Source organism: Microcaecilia unicolor, chromosome 6, assembly GCF_901765095.1.
Source record: "Microcaecilia unicolor chromosome 6, aMicUni1.1, whole genome shotgun sequence".
Taxonomy (NCBI): Eukaryota; Metazoa; Chordata; class Amphibia; order Gymnophiona; family Siphonopidae; genus Microcaecilia; species Microcaecilia unicolor.
In genome coordinates, this window is record NC_044036.1 from 71727351 (window position 1) to 71740786 (window position 13436).

The following is a 13436-nucleotide window of genomic DNA, read 5'->3' on the forward strand; positions in this document are numbered from 1 at the left end:
TTCCCGCTCGGATGGAGCGGATGACCCCTCTGCAGCACGGATCTTTCGCTCAGAGGATTTGCCCAACCTGTTAATGCAGGCCATGAGCATTTTGAAGATTTCCTCTCCGGAGGACGTCTCTCCCTCAGCCCCTGTTGGCTCCGCCATTATGCTGGGGACGAAGCGCCCGCCTAGAACCTTCCACGTGCATGATGCCATGCACACCTTAATTTCGGCTCAATGGGATGTCCCGGAAGCGAGCCTCAAAGTGGCTAGGGCTATGTTCCGCCTCTATCCTTTGCCTGAAAGTGAGCGTGAGGCCTTTCTTTGGCCTACCGTGGATTCTTTAATCACTGCGGTGACTAAGAAAACGGCGTTGCCGGTGGAAGGTGGCACGGCACTAAAGGACGCCCAAGACAGAAGATTGGAAGCGGCTTTAAGGTCGTCCTTCGAGGCGGCTGCCTTAAGTTTGCAGGCCTCAGTTTGCGGCTCCTATGTGGCCAGGGCGTGCCTGACGATTGTGCAGCGGGCTTCCCCCTCGGATCCTTCCTTGAGGGCTGACTGGCCGGCCCTGGAATCGGGCTTGGCTTATTTGGCAGACTTACTGTATGATGTCTTGAGAGCCTCGGCTAAAGGTATGGCTCAGACAATCTCTGCGCGGCGCTGGCTTTGGCTGAAACATTGGTCTGCAGACCACGCCTCTAAGTCCCACCTGGCTAAGTTGCCTTTTAAAGGCAAGCTGCTCTTTGGGGTCGAGCTGGACAAAATCGTGACCGATCTCGGCACGTCTAAGGGCAAGAGGTTACCAGAGGTCAGGGCTCAGGCCAGTGCTCGCCCCGGTATCTCCAGAGGACGGTTTCAAGAAGCCCGTCGGTACCGCCCGGGCAAGTCGGGCTCCTCTGCCCCCTCTTCCTTCAAAAGGAACTTCTCCCCCAAGCAGCATTCCTTTCGCAGAGACCGCCGTCCCGGAGGTATGCCCTCCGGTCCTCCCCCAGGGTCTCGTACCCAATGACGGGGTCCTGGTCCATGGCCCAGTGCAGATTGGAGGACGCCTGTCCTCGTTTCTGGGCGAGTGGACCAAAGTAACTTCAGACGCTTGGGTGCTGGAAGTCATCAGAGACGGCTACAAGTTAGAGTTCTGCCGGCCCTTAAGAGACGGGTTTGTACTCTCTCCCTGCAAGTCTCCGAGCAAAGCTGTGGCAGTGCAGCAGACCTTGGACAACCTGATCCGCCTGGGTGCGGTCGTTCCGGTGCCAGAAAATCAGATTGGCAAGGGACGTTACTCCATTTACTTTGTGGTACCAAAGAAAGGAGGTTCTGTCCGGCCTATCCTCGACCTCAAAGGGGTCAATCGGGCCTTGAAAGTGCGGCACTTTCGCATGGAGACTCTCCGCTCTGTTATAGCGGCAGTGAAGGCAGGAGAGTTCTTGGCTTCCTTGGACATCAAGGAAGCGTACCTGCATATTCCCATCTGGCCTCCTCATCAACGCTTTCTGCGTTTTGCAGTCCTGGCCGACACTTCCAGTTCAGAGCCCTCCCTTTCGGGTTGGCTACTGCTCCGCGGACCTTCTCCAAAGTAATGGTGGTCATCGCGGCCTTCCTGCGAAAGGAAGGAGTACAAGTCCATCCTTATCTGGACGACTGGTTGATCCGAGCCCCCTCTTATGCAGAGTGCGGCAAAGCTGTGGACCGGGGTGGTTGCTCTTTTGAGCTCCCTGGGGTGGATCATCAACTGGGAGAAGAGCCAGCTGCGCCCGACTCAGTCCCTGGAGTATCTGGGAGTTCGATTCGACACCCAAGTGGGCAGAGTGTTCCTGCCAGACAATCGGATTGTCAAGCTTCAGGCTCAGGTGGACCAGTTCCTAGTAGCCTCTCCTCTTCGGGCTTGGGACTATGTGCAGCTGTTGGGCTCTATGACGGCCACGATGGAAGTAGTGCCCTGGGCCAGGGCTCATATGAGACCACTACAACACTCTCTGCTGCAGCGCTGGACTCCGATGTTGGAGGATTATGCTGTGCGCCTTCCCTTGGACCCAGCAGTGCGCAAGGCGCTGAGCTGGTGGATGTAGACAGACAAGTTGTCTGCAGGAATGCCTCTGGTGACCCCGGAGTGGATTGTCGTCACGACGGACGCCTCTTTGTCGGGCTGGGGAGCCCACTGCTTGGGAAGGACAGCGCAGGGGCTCTGGTCTCCTGCAGAGGCAAAGTGGTCTATCAACCTCCTGGAACTCAGAGCCATTCGGTTGGCGCTTTTGGAGTTCATCCCGGTACTGGCGTTGAAGCCGGTACGGGTCCTGTCGGACAATGCCACGGCTGTGGCCTATGTCAACCGCCAGGGAGGTACCAAGAGCGCCCCTCTAGCCAAGGAGGCCATGAATCTATGCCAGTGGGCGGAAGCGAACCTGGAACAGCTGTCAGCGGCCCACATTGCCGGAGTCATGAATGTCAAGGCGGACTTTCTCAGTCGCCATACCTTGGATCCCGGAGAGTGGCAGCTATCTGCTCAGGCGTTCTTGGACATCACAAAGCGCTGGGGCCAGCCGAGCCTAGATCTGATGGCGTCATCGGCCAATTGCCAAGTGCCGCGCTTTTTCAGCAGAGGACGGGACCCTCGATCCCTGGGAGTAGATGCTCTTCTCCAACAGTGGCCGACACAAGAGCTTCTCTATGGGTTCCCGCCCTGGCCCATGTTGGGCAGGGTGCTAGACCGGGTGGCAAAGCATCCGGGCCGGATAATCCTGGTGGGTCCGGACTGGCCCAGACGTCCCTGGTATGCGGACTTGATCAGGCTCTCAGTCGACGATCCTCTGCGGCTGCCAGTGGAGCAGGGCCTGTTACATCAGGGTCCCGTGGTGATGGAGGATCCCTCCCCCTTTGGTCTTACGGCCTGGCTATTGAGCGGCAGCGTCTGAGAAAGAAGGGCTTCTCAGACAAAGTCATCGCCACTATGCTGAGAGCGAGGAAGCGCTCTACTTCTACTGCTTACGCCAGGGTTTGGCGTATCTTTGCAGCGTGGTGTGAAGCAGGCTCACTTTCTCCCTTCACTGCTCCAATTTCTTCAGTGCTGGCGTTCCTGCAAGAAGGTCTGGAAAAAGGCCTGTCGCTCAGTTCCCTTAAAGTCCAGGTAGCGGCTCTGGCTTGCTTCAGGGGCCGCCTGAAGGGTGCTTCCCTGGCTTCGCAGCCAGATGTGGTGCGCTTTCTCAAGTGAGTTAATCACCTGCGCCCTCCTCTGCACTCAGTGGTGCCTGCGTGGAATCTCAACCTGGTGCTAAGAGCCTTGCAGAAGCCGCCTTTTGAACCCTTGTCGAGGGCATCTCTGAAAGACCTGATGTTGAAAGCAGTCTTTTTGGTGGCTATCGCTTCAGCCAGAAGAGTTTCCGAGCTCCAGGCGCTCTCATGTCGAGAGCCTTTTCTGCAGTTCACTGAGGCAGGAGTGACTATTCGCACAGTGCCTTCCTTCCTGCCCAAGATTGTTTCTCGCTTCCATGTGAATCAGCAGCTCTGTCTCCCTTCCTTTCGTAGGGAGGACTACCCAGAGGAATACTCTGCTCTCAAATATCTGGATGTGAGACGTGTCATCATCAGATACTTGGAAGTGACCAATGATTTCCGGAAATCGGATCATCTGTTTGTCCTGTTTGCAGGTCCTCGTAAGGGTCTGCAGGCTGCTAAGCCTACAGTGGCAAGATGGGTCAAGGAAGCCATTGCAGCGGCTTATGTGGCTGCGGGGAAGGTGCTGCCTATCCAGCTGAAGGCTCACCCCACTAGAGCTCAGGCGGCCTCGATGGCAGAGGCCGGGTCCGTCTCCTTGGAAGAGATTTGCAAGGCGGCAACTTGGGCATCGGCCCATACCTTCTCCAGGCATTACCGCTTGACTGTGGCTGCTCGGGCGGAGGCCCGGTTTGGAGCTTCAGTGTTGCGGTCAGGGATTTCAATGTCCCGCCCTGGGTGAGTACTGCTTCGGTACATCCCACCAGTCTATGGATTGATCAGCATGATGATATGGAAGGTAAAATTATGTATCATACCTGATAATTTTCTTTCCATTAATCATAGCTGATCAATCCATAGCCCCTCCCAGATATCTGTACTGTTTATATTCTGGTTGCATTTCAGGTTCAAGTTTAGTCTTCAGTTCCTGTTCAGGAGGACTTCGTGTTCAAGTTTTTCAATGAATTCTTCATGAGTTGAGACGAATTTGTGTTACAGTGAGCTGCTGCGTTCCTCTCCCCTCCGTTTACGGGGCTGGATTGAGACTTAAATTCTGCCGGCGCTCCCTCCCGCTTCGTGCGGAAGTAGGGCAGCTTTGTACCCCTCCCGCTTCGGCGGTGTTAGGGTCAGTCAGCTCCTCCCGCGGTTGCGGTTGCAGGATAAGCCAGATCCCCCCGCATCGGCGGGTGTGGTGTCCCTCCCCCGCTCGCGGGGATGAGCTGGACGGATTCCCCTCCCCCACTTGTGTGGGGATGAGCTGGGTTAATTCCCCTCCCCCGTTTCGGCGGTGGTGAGCTGGGCAGAGTGTCCCTTTGTGGGTGTAATTCTCTAAGTGCTGAGTCCTGCGGATGGAGCTTGGATATCGACATACTGAGGAGTTTCCGGCAGCACATGACCACATATAGGGAGGCAAAAGGATTGCTCTCTATCTCCACCTGCTGGTAGATGGACACAACCCACCAGTCTATGGATTGATCAGCTATGATTAATGGAAAGAAAATTATCAGGTACGATACATAATTTTACCTTAAACAGGCAGTTATGACCCCATTTTGCAACTGCTTATTTAAAAACAAAATAATCATTGAAATTCTATAGAATCAGATTTTCTGAAGATGTGTTTTTACATTGTCTTAAGATTTGGACTGTGTTATTAAGGGGCCCTTTTACTAAGGCGTAGGAGGGCTAACGCACCAAATCGGCACTACTGCTGGTCTAGCGCAGTAATTCTGAGTTTGGTGTGAGCTGAATCCCATGGTACAAAATAATTTTCTACCACGCTGCTTGGTTACTGCTCAGATAGCATGTGAGCCCTTACTGCTAGGTCAATGGGTGGTGGTAAGGGCTCGGGCTATAAATAGGGGCATGCTAGTTTTAATTTCAGCACACACCCATTTCCCGGCCCATTAAAAAACTCCTTTTTCCCAGCCCCAGTAAAAAAAAAAAAAATGTCCCAGTCCAAACCCAAAACATGCACCCACACTACCGCAGGCCACTTTTCACTGCAGCTTACAAAGGACCCCTAAACGTTCAATTCAACTCTTGTATACCGCTAATATCCCCTTTTCAGGGTTGAGTGTGGTTTATATTCTAGGTGAGACAAAAGCAGATAGTTTTAGTGTGAGGTATGAGAAACATTAGAGACAATTGGTTCCAGTTTCTTGTAACCTGATTCCAGGTAAGGTATGTAAATTAACATGGTCGGCTGAAACATCACTCTAAAATGAAATGGCCATAGTTGTCTTTGCAAAAGCTAAAAGTTTATTTTAAATTTTAGTTATACAGATGTGTTTCCATAACTTTCTTTTTTGGATTTGTTGAGCTGAAAAATAAACATAATGTGTTTTAGAAGCATTCAGAACTGTCCTAAACAAAGTAAAGACTCAGGGCAGGTGTCTTGATTTCTATATCTGTCTCCCTCCCCCTCCCCCCATTCCCAGTGACTCTGGGCAAGTCAAATAACGCTCCAATGTCCCATGTATAATATTTAAACTGTATAATATAATATGTAAACTGCTTTGAATGCAGTTGCAAAAAGCAATGAAAGGCGGGTATAACAAGTCCCATTCCCCCACCCCAACTTGCAGAAAGTGAGCAGCATGCTTACCCTCACCAGCTTTCTCCTGCCAACTTCATTTTGAAGACTGAACCATGTAGGAGCCTGTAGTTTTGCAGGATGCCCTGGCCTTATCCAGTTGAGAATGAAGTGGGCAGAGGTGGTGGATGCTGTTTCATTTAAAAATTAAGATACTACATACAGCTATTACACAGGAACCATGCTATATTACAACAAAGGGTTAAAAGTGACATCAAAGAGGAAGTAGGAAAAAGATGAGCCATTAGGTGGAATTAGTATAAATTAACATCTGTAACAGATGCTACTGTCCTGTCAAAGGGAAAGCTGCATTCGTCTTGAATCAGCCTTGCAACATGCCCAGTATCAAAATGTTTTCAAACACTAAAAATAAGACATATCAAGATGATTGTTTCTGTTACTGAAATCAGCTGAGTGTACCTTGTGTCTAAATAGAGGGTTCTCAACCCAGTTCTCAGGACAAACCCAGCCAGTCAAGTTATCAGGATATCCATAAAGAATTTTCATGAGAGAAATTCACTTGCATTGTCTCTATTGTATGCAAATCTAACTCATGCATATTAATTGTGGATATCCTGAAAAACTGACTGGCTAGGTGTGTCCCAAGAACTGAGTTGAAAACCACTAGTCTAAAAGTATTATCCTTTATGGCACCACCTTTTATATTTATGTAAGGTATTACCACAGAAAGAAAAAGCACTGGAAGCATTCATATCTAGACAAACCATAGGAACTTCTTGGTATCCTGCTATGTAATTAGGTAGAAACAAGAACAGGTTTTAGTTTAATCCCTCTCCTGACATACTATCACTTGAACTACTCATACAGGGCCCTTTTACAAAGCGGCAGTAAGCCCACACACTATTCCGGGACTACCGCTGGCCCAATGTGGCCGCTGGCAGTAGTTTCAGGTTGAGCATGCACCATTTCCAGGGGAAAAAATAAAACCCTGGAAATGGTTAGCGCGGCGGTAATCGGGCATCGCTGCAAGCTGCCCGTTTACTGCAGGAGCCCTTACCACCACCTCAGTGGATGACGGTAAGTGTCGTCGTCGTCCCCACCCCTGCATGGCCACTGAGTTATCTTACAGCATGGCCATTTGGAGGGGGGAGCTTTTTACCCACTGTGGTAAAAAGGGCCCTTGCATGTAGGAAAAATGGCCCACGCCACTACCACAGGACCCTTTTTCCCGCAGCTTGGTAAAAGGACCCCACAGTTATTTATGCTGTTAACCAGGCTGTCTAAATTGTTGACAGAGGAGCAAGCTCTGTGAATGCCAGTGAGTGCTGAGGATCCCCAATATTAAGCAAGTGCCTTCATTGTATCCTGAGAGGGCTAACTTGTACTGTTTAGCACCCCCATTCATTTTGAAATGGTGGCACCTATGTTGACACTTGTGCATGTATTGAAAGTATTGTGTAGAAATGAAATGCAATTTATTTAAACAATACAACAATATTTATATGAGTACAAACAGCCCGACACAGGCCGTGTTTCGCCCAACAGTTGGGCGAAACACGGCCTGTGTCGGGCTGTTTGTACTCATATAAATATTGTTGTATTGTTTAAATAAATTGCATTTCATTTCTACACGATCTGCTTTTTTTGTTTTCCATCTTGGAGTTTGCAGACCGTCTGCCTTCGTGCTTTCTTGAAAGTATTGTGGCCACATTTCACCTATTGCAGGCTGCTTCAGGGGCAGCGACTATCAATTAGATGCAATCCATAGATTAAACGTAGGCTATAAATTAAAACCACATTTGCAACATTTAAAACATAAAAGCTAATTATACATGTACACATTATAAATATAGGAGAAGACAAGAAGGAAGGGATAGGGGAGAAAAGTTTGGAAAACATTGATGATGGACATTTCAGGTTTAGTAATGTGTACTAGACTCATCAATAAAAAATTGTTGAAACATAAAACATAAAAGCTTTTTCATAAATAAAGGAACATAGGGTCCCTTTTACTAAGCCGCATAAGCACTTACCACCCGGCTACTGCATGGCCCTTGTGATAATTTCATTTTTGACGGGTGTCCGTTATTTTCTGGTGCGGGGTGGTAATTGGCATTTTATGCGCGTAGACCATTACCGTGTGAGACCTTACCGCTAGATCAATGGCTGGCAGTAAAGTCTCAGACCCAAAATGGATGCGCAGCAATTTTCACTTTGCCGCATGTCCATTTTCGGCAAAAAGTTTTAAAAGGCATTTTTTTACTGGTGCGCTGAAAAATGATTCCCAAAACATACATCTACACTACTGCAGGCCATTTTTCAGCGTGCCTTTGTAAAGGGCCCCATACTTATTAAGATCATAATTAATGGACTTTCTAAATTAAAAATAACTCAAAATGTCAATACCTCCTCACACCAAAATAGAAACATGTAAGAGGAAAGAATTTAATAAACACACGGAGGGAAAAGCCTCAGCAAACCCAGACCAGTTTCATATACTATGGTCTTCAAGGGCACTGTATAGTTAATCATCGGCATAAAAAAACCTCCTGTGTTTTTTATTATCAGATACTTTTAAAGAAAGCACAAATGCTTAGCTTAAGCCCAAACACTACCGCATTTGTCCAATCTTGACCAGCATTTTGATAATTGCTTCAGAGTCATGCAATATGCAGTTGATAGCAAAATTATCAAAAACCCAGAGAGCTCAGCCTACGCCTTTGCTCTTACATATTGGGCTAAATTAAAATCATAAAAACATGCAGAGGTATGTACAAGAAGGTGTCATTAACACAATAATTTAAGTGACATAAATATAATAAATACTAACAAAATGCATAAAAATGTAATAAATAACACACATATTTAAAAAAAAAGTATAAAATTCAAATCCATGGTGAGAGCAAGCATACACAAAATCCACCAATGTGGAAGAATACAGGATCCAACAGAGAAATACGTAAAGAAAAGGGAGTGGGAAACAGAAAAAATAAACCATAGGACACCCAGAAGTTGGAGAGAACATTCTTTATTGATGGCAGCTAAAGACAAGACTCGACACAACACCGTGTGTCTGCTAAATGTGCCTGCCTCAGAAGTCTGGAAATATCAAATAGATACATAATCAAAATATAAAATAAGACAATAAACTCACATATGTAACAGAAAAAACAACTGAAACATATTCTAAAATGTAAAGTAATAGATGGTCAGGAAGAATTATTATCAAACAACATAAATTATTATAAATACAAACCCGTACATTGATATGTAACATAAATAAAAATTTGTGCTGTCAGTTATTGGAAGAAAATCAAATCTAAAAACAATGAAATAATGCCTAAATATACAGGAAAATTAATAAGTATACAAACAAATATATAGGTTCAAAGTGTACAGTTAAAGGTGACTAAATCATATTAGCAATATAAATCCATACGAGACTATCAAACACCATAGATAAATACAATATGTGTATAGAAATGTGAAGTAAATGAAAAAATATATTCAATCGTTAAAAAACTAATTGAATTTAAAAGCAAATGAAATGATAATACATGAATATATAAACCCAGTAGTTTAAAAAAAACAAATTGTACAAGCAAATATTTTAAATGTACAGTTAGAAAATACTGTTCACATTATCAAGTACCATATGAATACATATTTAAAAAGGCCAACTCTTTAAAACAACGTGAATGTAGGACAAGCAGAAAATGTAATATAATATATACCCTATGCTGTCTATTGAATGTTTTGCTGTATTATGTTATTGTGTTGACATTGTATGTAGTATACTATGCCATACTTTTATTTATTTGGGGTTTATTAACTGCCTTTATGAAGAGATTCACCCAAGGCGGTGTACAGCAGATATAGTTTAACATAAAACTTAAAATTTAGTTAACAGCATAACAATAGTAAAATAACCAAGAATAAACATAAATACAATAAATGAGGTAAACTTGAAAACAGTAAATTGAAACCTAATAATAGAATTACCGTGAAACAGTATAAAAAATATACACATTTAACAGCACTGGAATTCAAATACCAGAGATATAATGCAATGTTAGGATAATACTAATGATACACCTAATAAGCATGCATTAGAGCATTCAACTAACATAGTTGTGATGCTAAATAGTATTGTTATTTTAATATTTTTACTGCTGTAATTGTCTATTGCTTATTCTTGCTGTACACTGCCTTCAAATAATTCCTTCAAAAACACGTAAATGCTAATAAATAAATATAAACGCACTAATGAATGTTATGTTAAAAGTTGATCAAATGTGCATCAAACCCTGAGTAGAGTGGGAAGTACACACTTTGCTCCTTTCATATTCTCTGATCAACTTAGCCAACTTTGGCAAGTTTCATTTCCAACATTTGACACTGAGTTTTTGCATTTATCAAACGGTTAATATGTCTGCCATTCATCTATTTTTTATTCTGTTTTTCTTTTTTCTTATCCATTTTATTTCCCATTCTGCTCCCATTTTGATGCACATTTGATCAACTTTTAACGTAACATTCGTTAGCACATTTATATATCATTCAAGTCTGTAATGATGAGTTTGTTATATTACATTTCTGCTTGCCCTACATTCACTTTGTTTTAAACAGTTGCCTTTTTAAATATGTATTCCACTGGTCCTGATAATGTGATCAGTGTTTTCTAACTGTATATTTTAAAATTATTTATTTGCTTGTACCAGGGGCATATCTGCGTGGGGCCACAGGGGCCTGGGCCCCTGCAGATTTTGCCCTGGACCCCCCCTACCATCGACCCTCTCCACCTCCCCCTCCCCGTCGCCGATCTTTGCTGGCGGGGGACCCCAAGCCCCCGCCAGCCGAAGTCCTCTCTTCCGTGCTGGATGCAAGTTGCAACGCTTCCTGTTCTTCTGAGTCTGACGTCCTGCACGTACAACGTCTGACTCAGAAGAACAGGAAGCATTGCAACTTGCAGGGGTCCCCCGCCAGCAAAGGTAAGTGACAGCGGCGGGAGGGGGTGGAGAGTGTCATTGGTGGCGAGGGGGGGGTCTGGCAGTGGCGGGGGGGGTCCGGAAATGGCGGGGGGAGGATCGGTGGCGCCGGGGGGGGGGCTAAAATGTGCCCCTTCCCTCTGGCTCTGGCCCCCCCCTACCGCCAGAGTCCAGATACGCCCCTGGTTTGTACAATTTAATTTAGTTTTTTTAAATATTGATTTATATATTCTTGTATTATTTCATTTGCTTTTAAATTCAGTTAGTTTTTCAACAATTGATAGAATGTATTTTTTTCATTTTCTTCATATTTCTATGCACATATTTGTATTTATATTCATCTTTGGTGTTTGATAGTCTCATGGATTTACATTGATAGTGATTTAGTCATCTTTAACCATACACTTTGAACACATATATTTATTTGTTTGTGTACTTATTAATTTGCCTGTATATTTAGGCATTATTTCATTTGTTTTTAGACTTCGATTAATTTTCTTCCCATAATTGATTACACATATTGTTTTATTTTATTTTCCATATCCATGTACACATTTGTAATTATAATCATTTTTTATAACATTTCCTGATCATCTTACTATTATTTTACGTTTTAGAATATGTTTCAGTTGTTTCTATTGTTATATATGTGCTTTTATTGTATTATTTTATATTTTGATTATGTTTCTATTTGATATTTCCAGACTCCTGAGGCAGGCATGTTTAGCCGAAACATGGTGCCATGTCAAGTCTTTAGCTTCCATCAATAAAGAGTGTTCTCTCCAACTTCTGGGTGTCCCATGGTTTGTTTTTGAAGAGACATCATCCAAGAGCAAGAATACCGCTTAAGTTTGAATAGGTTTGTGGCATCTCTTTATAATGAATCATGCATACATGTTTAACAGGCTGTAAGATCACATACCTAAAGGGGGCTGTGAAAACACACTTCCCCTTAGCAGAGGCAATCTACAGATTCACAATCACATTCCAGGTCAGTAATTTAATCTAGCAGCAAAAACGATGATAAAAATCAGGACTTAAAGCTCAGCACTCTTCCCCAAAGGACAACTATGAATGCTAACCTAGGGATCCTTTTACTAAGGCATGCCCAAAAGTGGCTTGCGCTGGTGTAGGCACTTGTTTTAGAAGCGCACTAGTCCATTTCCCGAGTTCGCTTGGAAAAAAAAAAGGTTTTTAATGTGCCGGAAAATGGGCGTGCTGCAAAATGAAAACAACCAAGCTTCTATTTTCGGCCTGAGATCTTAACGCCACCCATTGACTTAGCGGTAAGGTCTCATGTGCTAACCGTGAGGTAGGCGTCCAACGCGCGCCAACTGCCGATTACCGCCAGGTAAGCGTTCTGCGGTAGAAAATAGAAAATATTTTCTACCGCATGTTTTGGGCGCGCGCCCAGTTAGCGCCATGTGGTAGAAAATAAAAAATATTTTCTGCCGAGCATATTGGACACGCGTAAAAAATGGAATTACTGCCCAGGGCAAGCAGTAGCTGGTCGATAGTTCCAAATTGATGTGTGTTGGACACGCCTATGCACCTTAGTAAAGGGCCCCTCAAAATAGTTTTTAAAAACCCTCTGCATTCCAGCAGCCATTTGCCCCTGAATTCTATAGAGTGCGCCTAGAGATCCGCGCCAAAATTGACGTGGATTCTTTAACAATGCGCATAACTTAAGCTAACGAGTGCTGATAATAGCACTTAACCAATAATGAGCACTGATTGTCACTGATTAGAATTTAGGTGCACCAATCGCTAATCGTATTCTGTAACGATGTGTACCGAACTTCTAACTCGCACAGGCCTAAAAGGGCATAGTATGGGTGGGGAAATGGGCGTTTCATGTGTGTTCTGAAATTTATGTGCCTAGTTATGGAATATGGCCCACTGCGCCTAAATCTACACACTGAGATTTATAACACTTTTCCATTGGTGTAAATGGAATTGTGTAGATTTAGGCGCTGAAATATCAACTAAGCATATTGTATAATCGGCGCCCAAATCTAGGCACTGATTATAGACTAAACTTAGCACTGATTTCAGCGCTGATTTTTAGACGCCATATATAAAATCTCCCTCTTTATGCTTTCCAGTTATGCGATTCTGACATCATTGGGACCAGAATGCATAAGGAGAGAAAATGTAAAGTGCATACTTAATGAAAACACTTAGGAAACCTATTTAAACAAATAAAAATGTCAAAAATCTTTATTAAATCTTCAAAGCAGGCTAAAATGATGTGAGGTTTTCTTTTTCTCTTCAGGTGTCGCTCCAGTGATATCTCCAATAAGCACACCCCCAGTTTTACAAGTGCCTCCAAATGTTCAACCTGCTTTAGTGCAATCCTTCAGTCTTATAACAGAGGTAAATATTCACAATTTTACAGCATAGGAAGAGTTTGAATGGTGAGGTCGGCAATGCCCCCTCCCCATTTTAAAGGCCCTTTTACTAAGGTGCGTAGGCACCTACGCACATCAATTTGGAACTACTGCCCGGCTACTTTGAGCCCCAGGCAGTAATTCCATTTTTTATGCGCATCTGATACGTGTGGCAGAAAATGTCTTTTTATTTTATACCAAGTGGTGCTAACCAGGCGGTAATCAGCAGTATATGGGCACTGACAATTATCACCCGGTTAACGCATGAGACCTTACCTCTTAAGTCAATGGGTGGTGGTAAGGTCTCAGGCC

At 44.5% G+C, this 13436-nt stretch overlaps 1 protein-coding gene across 1 annotated transcript in view; it reads left to right on the forward strand.

Annotated features, from left to right (window-relative positions):
- BRDT (bromodomain testis associated) overlaps positions 1 to 13436 on the forward strand; it is a 296166-nt gene that overhangs the window by 194789 nt on the left and 87941 nt on the right. The window contains 1 exon segment of the mRNA XM_030206522.1: positions 13010 to 13110. Coding sequence (XP_030062382.1) covers positions 13010 to 13110 — 101 coding nt within the window.